The 13310-nt window shown below is 50.8% G+C and overlaps 1 protein-coding gene across 1 annotated transcript; it reads left to right on the top strand.

Moving 5' to 3' along the window:
• The first annotated feature begins 942 nt into the window (after positions 1 to 942).
• Positions 943 to 12784, top strand: klf3 (Kruppel like factor 3 (basic)). Its single transcript, XM_068592200.1, has 6 exons — positions 943 to 1238; positions 8041 to 8101; positions 8594 to 9164; positions 9645 to 9753; positions 12028 to 12194; positions 12319 to 12784. The coding sequence occupies exons 2-6, from the start codon at positions 8060 to 8062 to the stop codon at positions 12498 to 12500; spliced, it is 1071 nt and encodes a 356-aa protein (XP_068448301.1). The 5' UTR covers positions 943 to 1238; positions 8041 to 8059; the 3' UTR covers positions 12501 to 12784.
• Positions 12785 to 13310: the final 526 nt, after the last annotated feature.

Raw genomic sequence — 13310 nt, 5'->3', positions numbered from 1 at the left:
TCACGTCGCCGCTCCTCCGGTCCCCGGTGGGGGTCAACAACACCGACATCACGCTGCCGGAGGCCGCTCTGCTGCGGGGGCCGGCTGGAGGGAAGGGCGGCAAGGGAGAACCAGGACCAGGACTGCAGGACCCCGTTACCAGGACTCTGGTGCAGGACAGTCTCATTACTAGCACGCCACTGCCGTTAAAGATTAGGAATATAGTCTTTTGAAACGTTCTAAATTGTAGTCCTTAAAAGGTGGCAGGAGAATAATTACATAAGTGAGCTAAAATACAATGTACTTAGTGTAGGCTACTTCAGTACTTCCATTTTCTGCTGCACTTCTACGCCACTATAATAATAACGTCAGTCCCTATTGACGAATATAATCAACTGATTAATTATGGTGATGTATATTACAGATGGAAGTGGAGGCAAATTCATAAGCTATACATGCAGTATGCAAACATATAGGCTAATTCAGATTGACTAGCTTCAACATTACAGCGACGTAGCCGGGCTTTCACATTTATGCATCGCTTCTATCACAGTAATAAGCTCATATGTATTGATTTATTTCTGAAATGCATTCTGCATAATGTGCAGGTTACTTTCACTTTTGCTTCTTTAAGCAGAGAAAATACTTCAGTAACAAGTCAAGTAAACATGTTTAACGCAAGCTTTATATAACTTGTAGCTTCATCCTCTGTTATAACCTTTAGAATGGAGCAGCCCCTCCCAACCTGAAGAAGAAACTTGCGCCACACACACACACACACACACACACACACACACACACACACACACACACACACACACACACACACACACGGAGTGGTCCACCCCGCCCCAGTCCCGCCTCGGGTCCCGCCCCGCCTCGCGGGCCCGACCCCATGGAGCACAGGCAGCCAGACCGGATCATGTGACGGCGATAGTTTCTGAACGACAAAAACCGGAGAGACACACACGCAGAGAGACACACAAGGCGCGCGCGAGAGAGAGATACAGACAGAGAGACAGAGAGACAGAGAGGGAGGGAGTTTCGTAACTCCGGGAAGTTTTGTGGAGCGATCGATCAAGTGGACTCTTGTGTTTTTTTGTCAGTGACACCGCGGAGCGCCGATCGTCGCCTGCGTCACTTTTTCACCCGGAGGTGCCTTTTCAGTGAGTTTCTCTCACTGTCTCGTCACGTCACGTCACGTCACGCGAGCCCGCAGAGGAACTATCGTCTCCCCTGGAAATAGACCCGCACGCACCGTAAGTTTGACACCGCGGTCCTCCCGCGGGGCCGCGCACGGTGACCCCGGCGACCTGCGCGCATTGCCAATCGGGTGTGTGGTGAAGACTTTCGTGTGTGTGTGTGTGTGTGTGTGTCTGTGTGTGTCTGTGTCTGTGTGTGTGTGTCTGTGTGTGTGTGTGTGTGTGTGTTGTGTTGTTTTAACGCAGATTTGTATCATGTCAAAGAGAAGAAGTCCATAAAGTTCAGAGTGTTTAAACGTGATCCAAAGTGCTTCTTTCTTTAGGACACGCTCTTTGGTTGCGTGTGTTGAATCAACATGTTTTGCCAATTTCATGTTGTAATTTATTCTTTTATTACATTACGTGTTGATCTGGCTGTTAACAGTGGCAGCAGGAAGACTCTGCTATTTATAGCCATCAGAGCCTTTTATAGAACCCGCTGCGGTTTAATTAATGAACACGAAATGGTGGTGGGACTCTCTCTCTCTCTCTCTCTCTCTCTCTCTCTCTCTCTCTCTCTCTCCCTCTCTCTCTCTCTCTCCTCTCTCTCTCTCTCTCTCTCTCTCCCTCTCTCTCTCTCTCTCTCTCTCTCCCCCTCAGTGCTGATGACATGTGGATGTGACTGTGTGGTGGTTTATGGTTTAACTTGGTTTAAACTTTAGAGATGCACTACAGGCATTACAAACAGAGCCATGCTGAAGACCTTCACTGTTTTAGTTTCTGAAAAGTCAAATAGACACATCATCATCATCATCATCATCATCATCATCATCCAGCTGCACGTTCTGAGAGCCCAAAGTGACACGTGCATGCGCGCGATCGAGTCCTAACCATGTTTAATTCACAAGAATACAAAGAGGAGAGACACTTTGTCTCTTTTGTAAAAGAGATCATCTTCTTCTCTTGACAGCTGAAAGCATTCATCCATCATCAAAACGGTTGCTGCTTTTTTTTAAAAATTGATTCATTATTTTTTTTTTTAACCGAATTTCACGGACTGATTGATTTATTTCTGTATTGATTGCTTCAGCTGGAGGTCACAGGCCGTCAGTTTGAGGCTGGATCTGATGCTCCGAGCAGCTTTGCGTGTGTTTGTGTGAGAGATAACCGCCAACACACGCACGTAGAGTGACAGGTGTGTGTGTGTGTGTGTGCGTGTGTGTGTGTGTGTGTGTGTGTGTGTGTGTGTTCAAACAGTACCTGAGCTCCTTTGTCTTACCTCTGTTTTCACTGCATCTTTTTATAATACACATCTGTGTGTGTGTTTCTCCGTCTCTGTCTCTCCCTGTTTCCTGTGCTTTGTTTCAAGGCTGAGGCTTGCGTCACACATTCCACTTGGCATATGAAGCCCTTATCCTGTTTAGAGGGAGCGAGAGAGAGAGAGAGAGAGAGAGAGAGAGAGAGAGAGAGAGAGAGAGAGAGAGAGAGAGAGAGAGAGAGAGGGAGAGAGAGAGAGAGAGCCGTCATTCCACTCGTTCACCCCCCACATCTCTCTCTCTCTCTCTCTCTCTCTCTCTCTCTCTCTCTCTCTCTCTCTCTCTCTCTCTCTCTCTCTCTCTCTCTCTTTGTCTAACTTTACACTCTTCCACCTCTCTAGAAAAGTGGAAAAAAGAGGATGACCTTACTTTTTTTTAAATTAATTTATTATCATTTGTTTCTCCCCCCTCTTCTCCTCCTCTCCTCCTCACCACTTATCTGGTGGAACAAAACGCGCACGCACTCACACAAAAAACACACGCGCGTCCGCGCGCACGCGCTGCTCAAAGGGCACGTCCGGGGGAACATTGGGCTTAAACATTAAACTCCTGGATGCCGAGGAGTCGGTGGTTTCTCCGATGGAAGTCAGGAGAGTGAGCGCACCGCGGTCAACAGACGGCCATAAACGTACCGAAGCTGTAACTCGTTACACAACCACACGCGCGCGCACACTCGTGAAGTGTGTGTGTGTGTGTGTGTGTGTGTGTGGGTGTGGGTGTGTGTGTGCGCGCGCTTTGGAATCGCTGGACTGAGCCACTGTGGCTGTGTAGCTCTGCCTCACCAACACCCCCCTCGGCCCCCCCGCCCCGTGTTTGAGGTTCATTGAAGTTTTGTCATATTTTGGTCGAAACCCACTTCGGTTTCTCCCCCGTTCCCGTCTCTGTTCTTTCCACTTCCATTTTGACATAGTTTGGTCAGAGCGGCTGTTTTCTTTGCTCTTTTTCTCCTTTTTCTCCACTTCTCTCCTCTCATACTTGGGGTAGGGAGGTGCAATGTGTGTGTGCGTGTGTGTGTGTGTGTGTGTGTGTGTGTGTGTGTGTGTCAAGACAGGAAACCGCAGGCCCCCTGCAGCAGCCCCCCCCCCCCCCTCCCTCCCCCTCCCCTCCTCTATTTGGCTTCACTCTCCTCCTTGGCTTCTTTACACCCCCGACCCATCACGCAGTGTGGAAATAATAACAGTCAGACTAAACTCAGAGGGCTTCCGCTTCTCCCCTCCTCCCCCTTCCTCCCTCTCCCCTCGTCCGCTCTCTGTCCTCAGTTGTCTGGAGAGTCTCAAAAACTTCTGCTCTCTATGACAAGTACGCCTCGAGGTGTCAGTGTCAACTCCGGTGTGTCTTTTTTGTGTGCGTGTGTGTGTGTGTTTTCCTTCGCGCAATGATGGATCCTCCGCCCCCCCTCCCCTCTCCTCTTTCCTCCCCCCCTGGCTTCCCTCGAGGCCAGCAGGCCTGCAGCCCCGCAGTCTGCTGGAGAGGGCTCGGGTATGTGTGAGGGAATAGGAAGCCAGAATAAGAGGATAGGGGGCTTCAGCGGGGGCCTTTAAAGTGAGAGGAAACGGAGCATGTGAGGCGTTATCGGGGGAGCCAGGAGGAGGAAGTGAGGTAAGGGGGTTGAAACTAGGGAGCAAGGAGGCACAGTGAGGAGGGGTCGAGGGCAACAAGGAGGACGTGAGCTCAGAAATAGGAGCAGTTAAACGCGGGAAGATTAGCTCATCACCTCCGATGACTCATGCGGCCTAATTGGGACGCTCGGTTGCAACACCAGCCGGGCGCGTAACCCCGAGGTGACGCGGCGCGAGTCGCGCGCGCGTAGCGGCGGCGGCGCGAAGAGTTCCGCGCCGCGAGCGGCGAACGCTCACGCGCCGCGCGTGAGTGAGCCAGGCCCAAGTGACAGTCGTAGTGCAGCACACAGCACGCGGGGCAACGTGGGGCGAGACTGCCGGGGCAGAGGGGCTGGTAACAGAAACAGAGGCAGGAGCAGGGAACCAAATGCTGCGCGCGCGCGCGCGTACGCGCGTGTGTGTCTAGTGCAGCGTGTTCTTGGACAAAGCCGTTGTCTGGAGGTTTCTGGTCTCTCTGGTGATCTCATCATCTTCCAGCCTGTTGCCATTAGATGGTGTGTGTGTGTGTGTGTGTGTGTGTGTGTGTGTGTGTGTGTGTGTGTGAGTGTGTGTGTGTGTGTGTGTGTGTGTGTGCGTGTCTGCAATAATTTAGTCCTTTAGTGATTTAGTGTGTGTATTCTGTCGAGCTTGCAGAAACTTGGTGTGTGGCTGCTGCGAGTGTGTTTTAAGTACGTGTGTGTCTGCGTGTCTGTGTGTGTGTGTGTGGTTGAGTCGGTAGCCAGGGACTCCAAGCCACAATATTTTCCCCCTCTAGTCGTGTTGTTTTATATCATTCATAGCACGGGAGGAGGGGTTGGGTCGAATACAGTAGTGAAGAAGAAGAAGAAGAAAAGAAGAAGAAGAAGAAGAAGAAGAAGAAGAAGAAGAAGAAGAAGAAGAAGAAGAAGAGGTGTGCAGGAAGATGTGGAGGGCCGGTCCGAGGGTGGAGGAAGAGAGAGGGGTGTAGGAAGTGTTTGCCGAGTGGGTTGGGGTTGAGCACACAGTAGCTCCACTGACCGGAGAAGGACAATATTTGCAGACCACACTTGACATACACACACACACACACACACACACACACACACACGAAGGGATAAAATAGTCCCTGACAACTCTGGGTGGAGGGCTACTTATTTACTAAAGAAAGGTGCACGCAGGGCGTGTCCAGTGACTCCACATCGGAGAGAAGCGGCTGGTTTCCATCTCGCAGAAAGAGGGTCGTTGTCCTTCCCTCAGATCCGTTTGACCCGTTACAAAACTCAGGCCGCCAGAGGGTCAACGCAACCCCGGCTGCAACCGCAGATTACGCTCGTTTCCACCGTCGATCAGTCCGTCACTCGATCGATGGAACGTCCAAAATAAGTTAACTTTCCATGTCTGGTGTTGCAAAAACCCCAAAACATCCAGTTTAGCTTAAGAACAGCAGGAAATCCTCACGGTTTAGAAACCGTAGGCATGTCTCTCTCTCTCTCTCTCTCTCTCTCTCTCTCTCTCTCTCTCTCTCTCTCTCTCTCTCTCTCTCTCTCTCTCTCTCCCTCATTGAAAGTTATTGGTGCTTTTACACAAGGACGGCTTCCGTCTCTCTCCATCCTGCCGTCACATGTTACCTCATACCCCCCCTCCCGTTTCATTTCCGCCAACGCTCCTCCACTCGTCACCGGTTGCTAAAATCCAAGATGGCGACGGCCCAAATGCCGAGCTCGAGGCTTCGAAGACGCGCGACAAGCCGACGGGTGCCGCTACGACGACTCCGTTCATGCAGTCTGTGGTCTGAGTCCACAAGTGCTTGTTTTTGATCCAGATGTGCAACAGCTTTTCTCAGTGTTTGCAGATGTGCTCCGTTGTGAGTCAGAGATCTTTGCAGTACTCTTTCAATACTTTCAGTACTATAAGTACACCGTCAGGGGAAACAGTTAGATGCACAACACAAGGAGAGCCCAGAGGAGCGGGGATTTCCACGATGGCAACCAAACACATTTTGCGTGTATCGTGTCAGTCGGGACAATACCTGCACACCCGGCTTCATACCTGTGTGCGATCCACAACAATAGAACAACAGATTGACCTCGCGTTGAACTACAACACAAAACCCAGATTCAACACACCTCTCTCACACCCTTTTCTCACCCACACACCCACCCACACACATACACACACACACACACACACACACGCAGGCCCAACATGACTTTGTCTTTGTTTCTTCGGAGCCAGGCAGAGGGTAAGGCTTCAGTCGTCATGTTCACACCCTTCCTGACCAGGCCAGCGAACATCCTGCTCTCCTATTGGTCTGCCCCCATCTGGACTGTGTGTGTGTGTGTGTGTGTGTGTGTGTGTGTGTGTGTGTGTGTTTGTGTGTGTGTGTGTGTAAGGGTGTGATGGCCTGTGCCCATTTGTTAATAATTAAAGACCAACTTGTTTCCAGACTGTGGACTTTAATCAGGACACACACACACACACACACATATACACACACACACACAGGCACACACACACACACACACACAACCCCGCTCATAAACACACTCGTCCAGGCACAAACACAGAGTCATCGCAGCTGCACCTGGCCGTCACAAGCTAAGGTAACTGAAACCACCTTTTGAAACCACCCGGCTTTTGATCCAAACTCTTGACAGACCTTAATGGTTAGTGTGTGTGTGTGTGTGTGTGTGTGTGTGTGTGTGTGTGTGTGTGTGTGTTATACGACCACTATTACTATTGTCTTTTTGACCCTTTGCAGCTTTTAGAGACATCACACACACTTGAGGAGTCTCATAAAAAGGTCGACGTAGTAAAGTTGTCTGACCTGTCAGGCGGACGAGTGAGCAGGGAGAGGTCTGATGCTGAAAGTGGACGAGTAACGTGTCGGGGAGAGAGAGAGAGAGAGAGAGAGAGACAGAGAGAGAGAGATGTGTGTCTATTGTCTGATGTGATTTACTGACAGATCTCCTTCACTCATTCAGACACCTATACTTAACTACAGACCCGTGTCTGGCCCTTCCCTCCTACTTTACATGATTTACTTTTCATCGCTTCTCAAAGGCACCGTGTGTGTGCGTGTGTGTGTGTGTGTGTGTGTGTGTGTGTTTCATTTCCAAAATGTTCTGGCAGTTTTGCTGTTTATTTCATTATCTTCAGCCTTATGAAAAGGAGGTAATGTTCTGAGTTATTGATGGCGCTGCACAGTAAAACATGAAAACAAGGACGGTGGTTCTTGATGGATACAGTACATGAGCAAAGAAGTACATTTGCTCATGTACTGTGTACTTCAATACGATTCTGTTGCCACCTTATACTTCTTTCAGCGGGATGCGTATGTACTCTTTCCTGCACTACATTTATCTGACAGCTGGAGTTACTTTTCAAATGAATATTCCACTTTCCAAAAGCGAAAAAAAAGGTCGGATTAGATACGACAGATGAATGAAGATGAAAACACGTGCTTCTGGAGCTCAGCTCAACAGCAGAGACTCGTTGAGGCCCCCTTGTCACGTTTCAGATGTCTGTGAGTTCCCTCTAAACGTCTCACATGGTTTCGTTCAGGCAAAACAACAGTTTTGAGGCCCAAAGAGGTCGGACGTGGCCCACGAGTCACAAAACAAAGGCAAAGGTCAGAGAGAAGCCCGAAGAAAATGAATCACAGTCTATGAGGCACAAGCGTGTTCTCTCTCTACCTCCGACCTCATTAATCATCTCACGACCCCTGACATTCATCTCGTGACCCTTCAGAGGGGCCTGACCCCGAGGTTGGGAATCTACGATCAGACTTTCTGCTAAACGGCTGCTTTTTATACTTGGACTGAATAGATTTGTTCTTTAATTCAATCTGATTACTTGCTGGTTACGGGTCAGTACCGGTTTGTACCGAACAGAAAAGTGAAGCTTGTGACAAACGAGTGTTACTGCGCTGTTGTGTGTTCAATGTGTGCGCTGACGGCCACATGTGTGTGTGATTTTATTTCGTAGGAGCCTGGCCCGTGCAGCCATGCTGATGTATGACTACCCTCTGAAGACAGACATGGAGACGGTAAGGCGTGTGTGCGTGCGTGCGTGTGTGCGTGTGTGTGTGCTCCCATCATGCCCAGACATGTTTTTTTGACGCCATACAGTAACTCTGACGGACACACACTCCTGCTACGTGTCTAGACAGACTGGTTCCCACATTCCAGCTCTTCCTGGACAAACATGCTGCTGTACACTCAACATTTGCATACAATGAGGACAAAACACCGCCAGGCAGCAGGCTAATGAACACACACACCACACACATGCACACACACACACACACACACTGTACTATGAGACATAACAGTTAACTGCAAACAGAGCTGGGTTGAGACTTTCTGGCTGGCTGTAGTTGTTTGTGCGGCAGAAACGTGTTGTCCATGTTCTTCAGCACAGAACGGATATTTCAAACTGCTCTTTTGTCCCCTTCACCGCTTCCTTCTTCTGCATCCTCTCTCTCTCTCTCTCTCTCTCTCTCTCTCTCTCTCTCTCTCTCTCTCTCTCTCTCTCACAGTCCTTCTACTCTTCGTTAGTGAAAACCACGGAGCAGTACGGCGTGATCTTCTCCCACCCCGCCCACATCTTCCACCCCGCGCACATGCCCGCCTTCGCCCAGCCCCACACGCCCAGCAACCACGTGCACGCCCAGCTGGAGCCCGTGGACCTGTCGGTCAGCAAGCGCTCCTCCTCCTCACCCTCCTCCTCCTCCTTCTCCTCCTCCTCCCCGCCCTGCTCCTCCGCGTCCTCCTCCCCAGCCTCCTCGCGCAGCTCCCCGCCCTCCCCCTACAGCGCGGCGAGCCGCGCCTCCCCCCGCTGCTCCACCCCGCACGCCCAGCTGCGCTCCTCGCCCTCGCACGCCCTCCCGCCGCCCACGGCGTCCTCGCTCCCCTACCACGGCGGCATGGTGGGCCAACTGATCGGCTCGGGCTCCGGGGTCATCCAGGGGTCGGGGGTCATGATGTCGCCGGTCATGCTGCCGCTGTCCGTCCTCTACCCCTCGCCGCTCCACCTGCACCAGTCGATAATGGTGAGCCCGCCGGTCGCCAGCGACAGCGAGCATCATCGGAGCAGAGAGCACAAGACAGGTGAAGCCCAACTCCTTCATTTATTCACACCTTTGTGTTTGTAATTGTTTCAATTCCCTTTTATTGTAATTAATTAGCAATACGTTGCAATATGACATTCCTCCACATTGCATACAGTGTGTGCGTTGGCAAATGACACATGAAACAAATATGGTTTGTTTCCAGATTGTGAAAAGAAAACCCCACGTCCCTTTTCTCCTTAAATGAGCATATTATTTTCTGAAAATGGGGAAGTGCTTTCCATTTCCTCTGTTTTTAGAATATCAGTTTCAGCAAATTCCTGTTTCTCAGAGGAGCCGTGTTGGCTTTCCTGTGGTCACTGAGAGAGTCACAGAGGTCACTATCTGGATCTGCTCTGTCTGAGACGCACTGAGACGCACACGTAACCGCCGTGTGCGGCGTCCTCCTGTCCTGCGCCGTCACCTTGCGGAGTTCACCTCACGTTGACGTATGAAATACTAACCATCTGTCTCCACCCAGGTCACGACCACGACCTTCACAAGCCAATCAAGACGGAGCCCCGCTCCGAGCTCGCTCACGACGTCCACGAGATGAAATCGTCAGTCATCAGGTTACCGCACGAGTACGGGTGAGTCTCGCTCGCCCACACGTCGAGAGCGGCGGCGGCGGCGGCGGCGCTGCGTGTTTTCCCAAGTTTCGCCGTCTGCTGCTGCGGCGCTTCCCCCTTTCAACCTCTACATGGAAGTGGAGCGCGGAGGCTTCGACCGAAGTCCTCTCTGTTCCTGTTGCGAGCGTTTGAGAACAAAAAGGAAATTCAGGGTGCTGCCCAGCGAGCGGCGCCGGGTTTCGTTTGAGATCAAACCAAAAAAAAAAAGTACGATTCACTCCGGGGAGGATTTATGAGAATGTTAGCAAGCGTTCAGGGAGATGGGGCTCTTTCTAATTCTCTCAATGTGACAGAATGTCTCATCGTTTGACTCATTTCTAATTCTCGTCTTCGCCTCCTGTCCCATCGCCGTCCTCTCTCTCTTCTCTATAAATGCCCACGAGTGCGGTCTTCCCCGAGCTCTGTTTCCTCTTCTTAGGTTGAGCGAAAGTCGCCCGAAACAGTGTGAAGCCGCTCGGGGGGCCAAACACAGGAGGACCAGCGACGCGACCGGGACGCATGCATCTGCTCGTCCGGCGGCCCCTCGCTGCTTCTCTTTAAAGTTAGCCTCTGCGGCCGCGTCCGCACCGCTACGTTTCCATTTTCAAAGCGCGTATCTTTTGCTACGTTTACGCTGAGTTTTAGAGCAACGTAAACCGTTCAGGAAAACGCTCGGGGAAAACTCGGGGAAAACTCGGGAGGCCCGTCCACCCCGGGGTGGACGGGCTTAAAACAAAGAAGTTTGGACGCCCGCGTTCGCCACTTGAACTTGATTGGGTCTTAGCGGTCACGACGTGTCCTTCTCTAAATTCGTCGCGCCCCGATCACGTGACTCTGAGCGACCTCATGGTCCGGTCGGTCCGACAGAAGAAATCTCCTGTCCCTCTTTTTCGTCCATTGCCGTTCTTCGGCCGCGTTCGTTTTCTGCCTCTAAACCAACTGCAGTGTGTCGAACATCTGCTTCCTGTTTACACCGCTCTCGCACATGCCCAGTGTACGCGAGCCGTCATGAGATGTGCGTTTTCAAAGGTCTCCGTGTGGACAGACATCATTTTAGTGTGGACGTAGCCTCGGTTCACATCAGCCATCTATGATCTCGTCACCTTACAATGTTTCCTTTCTTCCTCCTGTCCTCCCCTCCTTCCTCGCTTTGCACTTCCTGTTTTTTTCTAAGCCGCTCATTGTCTGGCATCTCCCACTGCTTCTTCCCTTCCCGCTTCTCCTCTACTTCCTATTTCCTCCTCCTCCTCCTCGTCATCTGTTTTGGTTGCCGTTTGTGCTCCTTCGACAAAATAACGGCTTTTTTTTTTTTCCCCCCTCGAAGAAATAATTGCGTGTGTGGGTTGTGCGGGTAATAGCGGTGGAGCGCTGCCAGTCGGTTCTTGCTCGTGTGTGCGAGTCTCTGCTCTAGTCGTCAGGGCGGGTTCCATCACAAGGCTGCTGTTGCCCTTGATGACTGGGAAATAATTGGACCTTGAAGGGAAAAAAAACGTGGGTGTGTCCTTATCTGTCATCGCCTCTCCTCCCGAGAGACAGTGTAAATATCTTATAGATGGCAAATGGGTCAACTTTGCCTCGTATGTATTGTAATGATGGGTTCGCCAAAATGTGTGTTTGTGTGTGTGTGTGTGTGTGTGTGTCGTGGGGGATTTTCTGCACATTCCTTTATGCCGAACTGATCTGTGAGGGATTCATATTTCAACACTCGACACCTGCTCTCAACTGCCACTTACACGCACACACACACAATTACACACAAACATACACTCATGCTGTAATGATGGTACAGAAAGACGAGTCCTTCTTGTTTTCTTTTTTGACAGTAAAACACTTGAAAATGTTGCTTTTCCGCTCCTAAACCTCCTTCGGCCCGTCAGAGCTGAGCGTGTTGCAAAGTATCTACTATTTCACAGTTTTTCAGACGTCTTCATGCTCTCTCCCCTACACACACACACACACACACACACACACACACACTTTCATTTGCGACATCAAAATTCCAGTGAGTGAATCGTTGAACGGGTCCAGTGAGATCATGAGAGCGTTGGCAGGACAATAGGGAAGGGCGTGGTACACTGGAAAAAGGCAGAAGGTGTTTTTTTTAACTTCCGGACTGGGAGGAGTTTCTTACTGCAACCAAATTAAACTCCAGATCAGAGGTCAACATCAGGAAGTTGCCGCGTAACGCGCCCCTTCAGACTCTAACAGCTCTCTCTGTCTCTCTCTCCCTCTCTTTCTCTTGTGTGTCTCTCTCAGGTGCAACAACCCGTCCGTCATCGTTCATTCGGGCGCCAAGCATCCTCCCCCGGCCGAGTCTCCGGACACGCTGAAGAAGCGCCGAATCCACCGCTGCGACTTCAACGGCTGCAACAAAGTGTACACCAAGAGCTCCCACCTCAAAGCGCACCGCAGGACACACACCGGTAAGGGGTCACGCACACACACACACACGCTTGGATGTCATGGTTTGCATCATCTTTTACGCAAACCCCTTCCACTCTTCACCCTTCACTCACTTCTTTCTCCTCCTCTCTTCCCCCCCTCCAGGAGAGAAACCCTACAAGTGCTTGTGGGAAGGCTGCACGTGGAAGTTCGCCCGTTCGGACGAGCTGACGAGGCACTTCCGCAAGCACACGGGGGTCAAGCCGTTCCAGTGCCCCGACTGCGAACGCAGCTTCTCCCGCTCCGACCACCTGGCTCTGCACAAGAAGCGCCACCTCCTGGTGTGAGAACCCCCCCCCACCCCCCGAGAACCGCTTGAGAAGGAAACCCCGGGTGCTGGTTTTTCACGCTGGACTGTACCACTTTGACTTGAGGGATGGGACGGGACATTTTTTAAAAAGAGTTGGTCTTACACATTGGACTCCGGCGGGGAAACGTTCCTCAGGGTGCAGGTCTAGGCCCTTTCGCCTCATTGGCCGCCGAACGTCAGCCTGTTTATCACTAAAATAAGAAATATAAAAAGGATCAGCTGTGGAAGGCCCAGACACTTTAATAAAAAAAAGAAAAGAAATAGAGGCCTCTGCATCTCAGCTGGCCTGAGAGGCAGCGCCCTCTTGTGGCCAAAGAACCAAACTGCACCAAACACCCGCTCTGTTTCAGCCACATAAGCGCACACAAGCTTCTTTATTACGACATCAGCTCTCCTTTCTCGGCATGCAGTCAAGTAAAGATTGTGGACTTCGACACACACACACACACACACACTTTATTTGCTAGCTAGGCCAATATAATGTGAAACTCCAGAATGTATCATATCTCACCTACTGTGCATCGTGTCATATGTAATGCTAACTCCTCCTTCATGGATCCAAACACCACACACACCTCATCTGCCTCTGTAAGCTTACATCATGAAGTAACTTTTAAAAAATCCACAACTACAACAAAACAGGTAGACATTGCTTGCTTTCTCTTTGTACATACATGCACATGTTTAACGGCACACACACACACACCAGGAAAACATGCACTTATTGAAAGCAGCCTCGATCTGGTGTGCTTTTTTGGTATTTGGGTTGAAAAAAGAAGAGTGGGAC

Source organism: Clinocottus analis, unplaced genomic scaffold (genome assembly GCF_023055335.1).
Source record: "Clinocottus analis isolate CAN_PGR_092001 unplaced genomic scaffold, fCliAna1.0.p SCAF_26, whole genome shotgun sequence".
NCBI lineage: Eukaryota > Metazoa > Chordata > Actinopteri > Perciformes > Cottidae > Clinocottus > Clinocottus analis.
Note: the sequence above shows the minus strand (reverse complement) of the source record. Positions and strands in the feature narration are given on the sequence as shown.